Genomic DNA, 11,923 nt, shown 5'->3' with positions numbered 1-11,923 from the left:
TTAATACATGCCGGCAAAGTTTGACACCACCAATGACATGTCACACATTGGTAGATAGAAACTAGTGTCGATTTGGTCACGAGCTGTAAGATGATGTATTTCTACAAGAGTTTTTCTTGTAGTCAACCTCTACCTAACATTACTGACAATGACCTGTACTTGTATGATGCGGCCACTGTGACTTCTTCTTCTGTACCAACCTCTTCAACTCAGATTAATTATTTGGTTGAGATGTTCCAGTCTCTGTCATCCCTTTGAGTTTGAACCCTCGATGGCTCACTCTAATACGAAGCAGCTTTTCCCTGCATGTCTTAACACGTGTCCTGTCATCCTGTCCCTTGTTCTTATCAATGTTGTTGCCACATTTGTCTCATCACCAATTCTTTACAGAACTCCTCATTTTTCATCCTGTGAATCTACCTAATTTTTTGCATCTTTCTATGACTCAGCATGTCAATGCATCCAGTCTCTTCTTTTCTGTCAGTTTCACAACAGTCTGTGGTTAACTTCGGTGCCCGCTACGCTTCACACACTGTCACTGTCACTGAAACACAAAGGCTTCTTCACTTTGCTTCACTTTGTTTTCTCTTATCGTGTTACATTTTGTAGCAGCTCTGTGTACTCAATAGAATATTATCAGCTCAGAAAAGGACAGTCACGCGGATCTGCAGTGTCGGTTCACAATCTTCAGACAGGCTGTGGTCGAGGTATTTCAGAATATTAACAGTGTTATCCCTGTATGTATATACTCCACCACCGGTTTTGTTGTCAATAATGTCAACTCGTACAGAAGAATGTGCAACATTCTGCAGGTCTCGCTCTCAGTGGGCTTCCGGCAAAACCGAAAATATCGGGTAATAAACCCCAAGCTTATAAATCCAAGTTGAGATACTTTCTTGTGGCACAAGTCTTACATTTTGTACAGAAGTTCTTCACAGTACATGGGATCCTCTCTCTCTCTCTCTCTCTCTCTCTCTCTCTCTCTCTCTCTCTCTCTCTCTCTCTCTGTTTCCACCATCAGTCTTCTGACTGACTGAATTGGCCCACCATGAATTTCTATCCTGTACCAATCTTCGTATCTCAGTGTAGCACTCGCACACAAAATCCTCAGTTCTTCATTAGATGTATTCAACATTCTTCTTTCTGCAACAGTTTTAACCCTCTACAGCTTTCTCTTGTACTGTGATGTCGTATCATCCTGTCCATTTTTCTTGTCAGTCCTTTCCATGTTTTCCTTTTTGCACCTGTCCTGCAGAGGACTTTTCTCTTATGTTGGGGTGGCCTAATTTTCAAATCTTTCTGTTGCACGAAACCTCAAATGCTTTGATTCTCTCCTTTCTTGGTTTTCCCGTAGCCTGTGATTCATCACTGCATGGTGCTGTGCTCCAAACATACGTTTTTAGAAATTCCTTCCTACTGTTAAGACTAATTTAGGTACTAGCAGACTTTTTGCTGGGAAAATCCATTTTGCCTGTGCTAATCTGCTTTTTATGTCATTCTTACTTTATCCATCGTGTGTTATTTGCTTCCGAGGTAGCAGAATGTCACTTCACAGTCCCCAATATTATAAATAAATAAAATAAGGGAATGCTATATTGGCAACAGTGCTTCTTATCAGTTTCAAGGGAGAGAAATCTCTAAAACTACTAATTATTTCTCCAGTCGTACAAAGTCGAGTAGGGTACGGTGACTTGTGAAACACACAGACTAAAGGTACTGCCCGTAGTACCGACTCACCGTATTCTTCTAATCAACTTTCATCCTTTTGTTTGTCCGGCAGGAAGGTGACGCTGTCAGAGATTTATGCCTACGTCTCGAGTCACTTCCCCTACTTGGAACAGGAAAAGGAGTCGTGGCAGAAATCGATTCGTGTCAGCCTATCGTTCAGCAAGTACTTCGTCAAAGTGCCACGGGAGGACGTAGACCGGCAGGGCGGAAGCTGCGACTACTGGACGCTCGGTGAGTCTCGTGTCCAGTGACGGAGAAGCTGTTGTCTTACACTTGTTTCTAATTAAAAAACAGGATGTACTTGAGCTTTCAGCTGCCTCGGGTGGTTAAAACACCACGAGTTCTGACTGAAAAGTATTTTTGTATTAAATCTCCATTTACATGCAGTATTTTCATTCAACTACTATTTTATGTTATCAGTATGGATAGTTCCAGGAAACAGAACACTGTGTGGCATTGTTAACAGAGATAAATTTCAGACGTAAAGAACTTTGGGGGTTCCCCGTGGGATTGCTAGAGGATCATCACTTTTCACCTTATGTATAAATGGCATAATGCTTAACATTGGAAGTTTTGTGAGGCTTTTCACCAGTGCTGTATTTTGTAAAAAGAAGTCGGAATGCTAGAAAACTGAAAAATGCAGGAACACCTGTAGAGGGTTAACGCTTGGTGCAGGGATTGGTAATTGACCCTCTACGTAAACAAATGTAATGTACTGTTCGTAACTAGACAGGGAGACTAATTACCAAATATTGCACAGTCGCCTAACAATTACTAGAACAGATACTGTCATTAGACAACTGTTAGTGTACATGTAGAGTGATTTAATGTGGAAGAACTACATACAACTAATTGCAGGTAAGGCAGGTGCCACACTGAGATTCATAGGAAGAATTCTCAGGAAGCGCAATCCACCCGAAACAATGGTAACTTACAAAACCCTCTTTTAACTGATACTGGAATATTGCTCATCTGTCTGGGAAACTGTGACATTCAGAAGTGAAAGTCACAAATCATTCGAAAGCCAATGCCAAAATAAGAATCTTATGCTCAAAATAAGAATCGTATGCTACAGAATCAGTAAAACGGAATCATGTCACTAAAACTATATGATGTGTGCAATGAGTAGCAAACAATGAACTGTCAAATGACACATTGTACATAATATGTGTGACAAAAGGGAACTGACACTGATATGGTGACTAACAATATATCCTTTTCATAATATTGTCTATAATTCTGTGTTATGTGAATAAATTCTATTGGGTTGACAGTCCATTGGGCAAATTATTACTCACTGTTGTAAAAGAGATAGCTCATTGTTACGGAGTGCTGTAGATGATGTAGAACTAGTACCGTGTGCTCATATGACCCTCCATCACTCATGTAATTCATGTTACTGAAGTGGTGTGTGTGTGTGTGTGTGTGTGTGTGTGTGTGTGTGTCAGTCGTTTGCATGGGATCAGCACAGTATGGTGGCTCAACGTGAATACGTGACAGAATGGCAATGCATTTGGGCATGGCCATGACCACACTGTGAATTAAGTTGCCAGATTATTCGCTGTACAGGTGGACTATTTACAGTGTCTGCAAGAAATGATGTACCACTCGCAGCCGTGTAATGCTGAGTAAGAACATGTGGCCGTGTAAAACATCCTAACTGGCAGGGTTGTAGAGGTGTATTGTGCCTCATCAGTGACATTCGGTTGTAAATCCAATAGGAGTTCTTGTCAGTGAATGCAACACAACACCCAACTGGATAGCCATGCACATTGATGCACCATGTATGGGATGGGGAGATGCACCAGCGCTGGATCAAATCCACCTGTCAGATTAACGATGAGTGTCGGTGTATCGGCCAGTCTTCGTGTGGTTTTCCACATCCTGGTAGATGAATACTGGGCTAGTACCCAGAGACTCATCCCCCTCCCCCCGTTAAATGATTTGTAGACATACTAATACGTTTACCCCACCTTCACACGAATAATGGTATACCCACAGAGTTGTGGTATACATATTCCATACGGAGCGGGGTGCGGCGACAGGAAGGGTATCTGGCCCACATTTAACAAACCATCCCAAATCCATTAATACAGTTGTCAACTCTACACTGATAGACACAAAGGCAAAAGAAAAAACAAGACAAGGACGACTCGTAATGGAAGCAGGCAATCGGACCCAAAATAATTAGTTGTGGAGTTGACTGATTGCGTATACTGTCAAATTTCTTGATTAAATTACACAATAGTAACCTCATTTATAAATAGCATAACATAACTGCAAGTTAATATAAGAATGACTAACAGGATAAAGGTGCTAAAAATTGAACTACTGCCGCAAAATTGTGTCAATCAAAGAGATGTTATGAAGACAAGAACTTTTAGATACAACAAATACAATATCCGAAATTATTACTTTCATGAAAGAATAATACAATCATCTCGATTTATCCCCTTTGTCGAACAAACCGTAATTGTGGAACCCACTGGTCTTTTGATCCAGATTAGAGCCTTTCACAGCTTCATTTAAAGAAATATAGGAACTTATAATGAATACAAAATAATGCTTTCCTTATGTTCCTTATCACGTTTTTCGATCAAGCATTCATACTTTTGCAATAACACTACTCAGGACATCGAGCGCACCTTTTGTTCCCTGTCAGTTCTGTCAGCCCATGAGCCACACCTCGCCTACCTCACTTCTAGCTTGTTCCGCTCCAGTCAACAGACCACTTCACTTGCAGCAAGCCACCGTGTAGAGAACCTCCAGCACTACCCAGCCTGAAGATAGGTCATTGCCCCTCAGTACGACTATCAATAAGTGCCAACATGGCACAGAGTGACTGCAACACAAAAACAGCACGGTACCTGACTAGAGGCGTGTAACTGAGCGAGGTGGCGCAGTGGTTAGCACACTGGACTCGCATTCGGGAGGACGACGGTTCAATCCCGCGTCCGGCCATCCTGATTTAGGTTTTCCGTGATTTCCCTAAATCGCTCCAGGCAAATGCCGGGATGGTTCCTTTGAAAGGGCGCAGCCGACTTCCTTCCCTAATCCGATGAGACCGATGACCTCGCTGTTTGCTCTCCTCCCCCAAACAATCCAATCCTAGAGGTGTGTAGTGTGGTCCAGCAAGTTCTGATTTTGCCTCTTTTCAAATAATGCGGAGTGTCAAGCACATCAATGAAACAATGCGGCATTCAAACCACAGTGTGGTGGTGGGTAGGCGGGTGGGTGGGTGGGTGGGTTGTGTGGCTCTGTGATGTTAAGGGATGGTTTTCATAATATGCCAGGCAACTTATTTAGATTACTGTGGATATAAACAACATATCGAATCGTTTATGTGCTGTGCTTAGATTTCTGTTTTCAGTTTCAGAGCATTAGGGCTTCAGACAGTGGGAGAAAAGTACTGATGAAAATAAATCTGCCAGAGCAGATCTTGAGTCGATCTGGATAGCTCCTGAGTGACCGAGTGTTCAACATGTTCACAGTGGATAAACTGTGGACACTCCTGCCTTCAGAGATGGCAACAGCCATGTGTTCACATGGCCATCTGTTTACATTCATGCTTTGATGAAAACTGATGCACCGTATCACACATGACGGGCCCACTGAATCACCTGGTCTTAATTTTGGGTGTTGTCAGGGAGATTGGGTGAAATGTTGCAGTCAGTATTCCCCGAAATTTGATGAGTGGCTTCAGCTAGATATGGCATATCTGAAGAAGTTCGTGAACACACTTCCTTGCTGAAATGAGGCCAGTATCAAGGCTAGATGTGGTGGTATACAGCAGTTGCGCAATATCTCCAAGGGGTGACTAATTTTTTGGACTGGTTTGTGTACTTTCTTTTGTTGAAATGTGTCAGTGAGTAGGTAAGCCCTCAGGCTTTAATGACCATTGTTGCTGAAGGTAAAATCTTGTAGGTTGTAAAGGAACATGATGTTCGTCTTCAGTTTCTTCTGAAACACTACTTATTTCAGTCCGTCTGCTGAGTTCTCCTTTAGGGTCTTCTTGTTTCCATGGTTAGCTGGACACTGTCATAGACCAATGTCACATTGACTTTTGAAATGGAGTCAATGATTGATAGTATAAAGACATATTTTTCAGTACTGCAAAGAAAAGTTTTCTTTTGACAGGAAATGGAAGGACCTGGTTACCTCCAACTGTTCAGAGTTTACCAAGTGATGTGTAGTCGTGGCAAAGTGTAGAACTGAGAGAATGGTAAGAGCACATTTAATGAGGACATAGACCTTATGTAGTTGAAACAAAATGTGAAGTATGTGGTAACAGAAAATCAGGAGAACTGCGGCCATGATACAGAGACCGACAACGTAAGGGTCCTAGCCGAGAAATGCACAATTTAGAGAAGAGAAGTCCAAGAACTGTCTGTGATCTCTAATATCAAAAGTAATTTAAATAGAGATGGCAGGTATTGACTTCCAGCTTCATGGCTACACCACCCTCTGAGAAGTAAACACTCATCCACGATGCACAGTGAATACGAGTAACTACAAGGAAGCCATCTCTGTGCCACAAAAAAAATATTTTGCTGATCATTCTCCCGCTCTTTCTATTTCTGTTAGCGCATTCTACTCAGTGACGACAGTCTAACAATAGTAGCTGGAAAAATTTCTTCCAACAATCCCATTTCTCCAGAATAAGCTCGGGAAAACTCACTTGTACAACTGAACCTGATACTGGCCACTGATGATGTTCAGCTAACTGGGTACACCAGAAAATCTTTAAGAAGGTCCCAGTAGAGGGGTCAGAATGTTACTTGTGTCAACCCTGGTTAATACCGTGGTGAACACAAGCGGCGGCCCGCATCTCGTGGTCGTGCGGTAGCGTTCTCGCTTCCCACGCCCGGGTTCCCGGGTTCGATTCCCGGCAGGGTCAGGGATTTTCTCTGCCTCGTGATGGCTGGGTGTTGTGTGCTGTCCTTAGGTTAGTTAGGTTTAAGTAGTTCTAAGTTCTAGGGGGCTGATGACCATAGATGTTAAGTCCCATAGTGCTCAGAGCCATTTTGAACACAAGCGGACTAACAGCAGCAAACAGGATTTTCTCAAGGGTAAATGGTAGGCACTACATTCAGTTGCTTTCGGTTCACGTTCAGTAGTGTTGGTTCCTTGTGTGCTGATTCTTTGTTTTTAACGGAATTTCACATCCATTCCACTTTGACAATAGGTGTACAGAAGGCTTTAGTCTGCTGTCTTGTTCACTTCTGTTGTCGACGTGAGCTGAGGGTGTGATGGGGTGGTCTGAAGAGAATGTAATGTCGCTAATAGAATATGGATATTGTAGGTTTTTCTGGGATCCGAGAGATCCACAGCACAAATGTCAAAGAAACAGAAATATGATGTGTAAAAAACATAGCCAAAATATTTAAGAATCCAACTGAGGATGTGAAAAGACAATAAATTCACTAGATGCTTGGATCTGGGGGAAATGAGGTGAATGAGTTTTGTATTTCTATTTATTAAAAAAGAATGCCCAATAAATTTCCTTGGCAGTGAACAAGTGTGATTATGTATCCGTTAATAAAAAAACGTTTGAAAGATCTGATCAGTCTCATTGCGTGTGCTTGTAGTATACACAATTATATGCCCGATGTGTCGTTGTTATCTTATAAATTTTTGATGGTCAATAAAAATGCTTTACCTGGTATCATGGTGTTAAGCTTCTAACAGACTATACAGCAGATTCATCAAGTAGTCTTAGTGAGATTCATACTTATTGTACAGGTCCACCACTAGAACATTAATGTGTCCTGTGTCAACAATGGGAAAGAAGGGCACCGGAAGGGATGTCTGTCTGAAATGAACGAGAAAAATTAATAAAACTTAGAACCTTTGTCCTCAGTGACAGGGAACATGAGGACTCAACGATTGGACCAGATTTTGCAGGACAAGTGCCAATCTAGAATTATGTTCCGACTACAGAAATAGGAAGCATCAGAAGTGGCCGTTCACATCCGTGTGGTCGGTGGCCAGTCTTGGCGAGCAGTGACAGAAGCAGACAGCACAAATCTGTCTGCTCTGGTTATCTGGAAACTAAGAGACACATCTACTCAGACTGAATTTACCAGTAAATTCAGCAGAGGGCTGAAGGTATCTCTTGTCAGTGGCTTTAACTGGACAGAACTGTCTCAGTTCTGAAAGGAAGGCAACTGTGATCATGTAGGCCAGGTAAAGGTGTGCAGAGAGAAGCTGAAAAAAAATGATTGAAAAATATAGCTGGGACCATTAAAACAAAAATTAGTGAACTGAATCACTGAAAATTCCTTCACTGGTTGCCACCATGTACATCCTCAAGTTGTGCCCACGGAGATTTGTGATTCCGTGGACAGGTGGAGTGGTGTAATAGAAGGCTTAAAAACTGTGAAGGGTTCTGTTACAAAATTCTGTTTTTTTGAGTGGGAAGAGACTCACACATAGCTGTATTTCAAATTCTTCAGCTAGTTAAATAACAAGAAATACCAAATTTCCAATTTTTGTTCAGAAATGCAGTACCACCTGTAATAATTAACGTCGTCATTTTTTGAATTGTCAGATCTAAGTATAGACAAAGGTAATATTGTGCCAGAGAGCTTCACAAAAATGGAATAAATTGTGATGGATTCTCTTAGTTTGAGAAGTTTCTACTATTAATTTTACTGTTGCAACACTAATCCAGGTGAAATAAAAGAGTAGATACTGGATGAATTGAATCAGCATCGAATTTTTTAACATTTAGGAGACCAAACCCGAGCATAGCATGGCCCACAGCTCTGTCTTTTTTTAAAAGCGCCCGAGTATAGGTGTGGCCATGATTTTCTTAAAATGTGAGCTACCTAGATTTAAAACTGGACTTACTTCATATGAGAACACTGTACGGACATCTCACACTTCATATGAGAACACTGTACGGACATCTCACGACCTGCCCCTTGCCTGGTGCTGTGTTCTGTTTTTAATTTCTAAAATTATTAAAAAAAAAAAAAAGTTAGCGAATGTAACAGCTGTCGTCACAAATGGCTGAGCCAATATGGTTGCCTTGTCTAATTTCTTGCTTGTACTCATTTGGTTTTGCAGTTTTCTGTAGTTCTGCTTCAAATACATCTCGTCCTGTTGAGTGAGGAAGAAATTTTGAAAGCTCAAGAGGAAGCAATTGCTCAATAACTTGCCTTGTTAGGAAAATAATTATACTTTCTGTCATCATTATTTTAAAATCTGTAATCTTTCAAAGATCTAAAGTAAATATGGAAAATAAATCTTGAACCATGGCCCTCTTTTGTGTGTATTACTGTTGAAGATAAATCAATTACATATGTGCCAGTAACACATTTATAATTTATATTAAAAAAAAAAAAAAAAAAAAAAAAAAAAAAAAAAAAAAAAAAAAAAAAAAAAAAACAACAACAGACCAGTGTTAATGTCTTACAGGAGCCATAGGAATGTGTAGTTGTTTGTGCTGTCTTGCAAATGTTAATCTCGTTGGTATGCAGTGGAACCATTGCCAAAGGTATAACATACATCAGCAACCCAACAGGATACTTTATTCTACGAAAATCAATGTATTTGGGTGACTGACATAACGAATCAACATACTGCAAAATATTAACGCCCAACTTGGATTAGAACTAGATTTAGTACATTTGAAAAAGAAAACAGAGAGATAAAATCTTGCTGCATCGTCCATATATTAATTGAAGGTAGTAGTTCTGCAAATTTCCGCAGCTAACATCCGTCTATTCGTGTTCTTACAGTAGTTGAATCGCACAATGTATTTTTTGTAGTTACACATTATTTACATAATACAGTATTACAGTTTGTAGGCATTCACGGCAAGACTACAAGGGAGGATACCAGTAGGGTACTGCAGCAAGGGAGCAGCAATACTTCAAAATTATGACTGGGAAAGACAGAATAGTGAACTGGTACTGCTGGGAAAGTTAAGCCAAAACTAATCTACTTCAGAAACGAAGTGTAACATAGGTGGCACAGCGGGGAGAGTAAGAATTAGACAAGGGATTTTTGGATTGGATTGTTTTGGGTGAAAAGACCAAACAGCGAGGTCATTGGTCTCATCGGATTAGGGAAGGATGGGGAAGAAAGTCGGCCATGCCCTTTCAAAGGAACCATCCCGGCATTTGCCTGGAGCAATTTAGGTAAATCACGGAAAACCTAAATCAGGATGGCTGGATGCGGGATTGAACTGTTGCCCTCCTGAATGCGAGTCCAGCATGCTAGCCACTGCGCCACCTGGCCTGATAGACAAGGGAGGGCAAAACAATATAACCTGGTTGCATCCAAAGGCAGCCGTCCAAAGTAGTCTTCGCTTGCTGTGGGAGAGGCAGCATAAACTAGCAAATGGTCAGCCTATAAACTAGGGTAATATTTATGCTGTGCAAATGTCAATCAGCTTTGAAGGTCTTTCTTGAGCAGGTTTGCTGTACATGTTGTTGTTGTCTTCAGTCCTGAGACTGGTTTGATGCAGCTCTCCATGCTACCCTAACCTGTGCAAGCTTCTTCATCTCCCAGTACCTACTGCAGCCCACATCCTTCTGAATCTGCTTGGTGTATTCATCTCTTGGTCTCCCTCTACGATTTTTACCCTCCACGCTGCCCTCCAGTACTAAATTGGTGATCCCTTGATGCCTCAGAACATGTCCTACCAACCGATCCCTTCTTCTGGTCAAGTTGTGCCACAAACTCCTCTTCTCTCCAATTCTATTCAATATCTCTTCATTAGTTATATGATCTACCAATCTAATCTTCAGCATTCTTCTGTAGCACCACTTTTCAAAAGCTTCTATTCTCTTCTTGTCTAAACTATTTATTGTCCACGTTTCACTTCCATACATGGCTACACTCCATACAAATACTTTCAGAAAATACTTCCTGACACTTAAATCAGTACTCGATGTTAACAAATTTCTCTTCTTCAGAAATTCTAATTCCCTCATCATCACCCTATTTAATTCGACAACATTCCATTATCCTCATTTTGCTTTTGTTGATGTTCATCTTATACCCTCCTTTTAAAACACTGTCCATCCTGTTCAACTGCTCTTCCAATTCCTTTGCTGTCTATGCAGAATTACAATGTCATTGGCGAACCTCAAATTTTTTTTTTTCTTCTCCATGGATTTTAATACCTACTCCGAACTTCCCTTTTGTTTCCTTTACTGCTTACTCAATATACAGATTGAATAACATCGGGGAGAGGCTACAACCCTGTCTCACTCCTTTCCCAACCACTGCTTCCTTTTCATGCCTCTCCGTTCTTATAACTGCCATCTGCTTTCTGTACAAATTGTAAATAGCCTTTCGCTCCCTGTATTTTACCCCTGCCATCTTTAGAATTTGGAAGACAGTATTCCAGTCAACATTGTCAAAAGCTTTCTCTAAGTCTACAAATGCTAGAAACATAGGTTTGCCTTTCCTTAATCTTTCTTCTAAGACAATTCGTAGGGCCAGTATTGCCTCACGTGTTCCAATATTTCTACGGTATCCAAACTGATCTTCCCCGAGGTCGGCTTCTACCAGTTTTTTCATTCGTCTGTAAAGAATTCGCATTAGTATTTTGCACCTGTGGCTTATTAAACTGATAGTTCGGTAATTTTCACATCTGTCAACTCCTGCTTTCTTTGGGATTGGAATTATTATATTCTTCTTGAAGTCTGAGGGTATTTCGCCTGTCTCATACATATTGCTCACCAGATGGTAGAGTTTTGTCAGGACTGGCTCTACCAAAGGCCGTTAGTAGTTTTAATGGAATGTTGTCTACTCGCGGGGCCTTGTTTCGACTCAGGTCTTTCAATGCTCTGTCAAACTCTTCACACAGTATTGTATCTCCCATTTCGTCTTCATCTACATTCTCTTCCATTTCTAGAATATTGTCCTCAAGTACGTCGCCCTTATATAGACCCTCTATATACTCCTTCCACCTTTCTGCTTTCCCTTCTTTGCTTAGAACTGGGTTTCCATCTGAGCTCTTGATATTCATGCAAGTGGTTCTCTTTTCTCCAAAGGTCTCTTTAATTTTCCTGTAGGCAGTATCTATCTTTCCCCTCGTGAGATAAGCCTCTACATCCTTACATTTGTCCTCTAGCCATCCCTGCTTAGCCATTTTGCACTTCCTGTTGATCTCATTTTTGAGACGTTTGTATTCATTTACTGCATTTTTATATTTTCTCCTTTCATCAATTAAATT

General features: G+C 40.9%; 1 protein-coding gene across 1 annotated transcript in view; it reads left to right on the top strand.

Moving 5' to 3' along the window:
- The first annotated feature begins 5,619 nt into the window (after positions 1-5,619).
- The window catches only part of LOC124720204 (forkhead box protein D1-like), a 31,377-nt gene continuing 25,073 nt past the window's right edge, over positions 5,620-11,923 (top strand). The window contains exon 1 of the mRNA XM_047245528.1: positions 5,620-5,638. Coding sequence (XP_047101484.1) covers positions 5,620-5,638 — 19 coding nt within the window. The remainder of the gene's footprint in view (positions 5,639-11,923) is intronic.

This window comes from Schistocerca piceifrons, chromosome 11 (genome assembly GCF_021461385.2).
Source record: "Schistocerca piceifrons isolate TAMUIC-IGC-003096 chromosome 11, iqSchPice1.1, whole genome shotgun sequence".
Lineage (NCBI taxonomy): Eukaryota > Metazoa > Arthropoda > Insecta > Orthoptera > Acrididae > Schistocerca > Schistocerca piceifrons.
The sequence above is the reverse complement of the archived record's forward strand: the minus strand, read 5'-3'. Positions and strand labels throughout refer to the sequence as shown.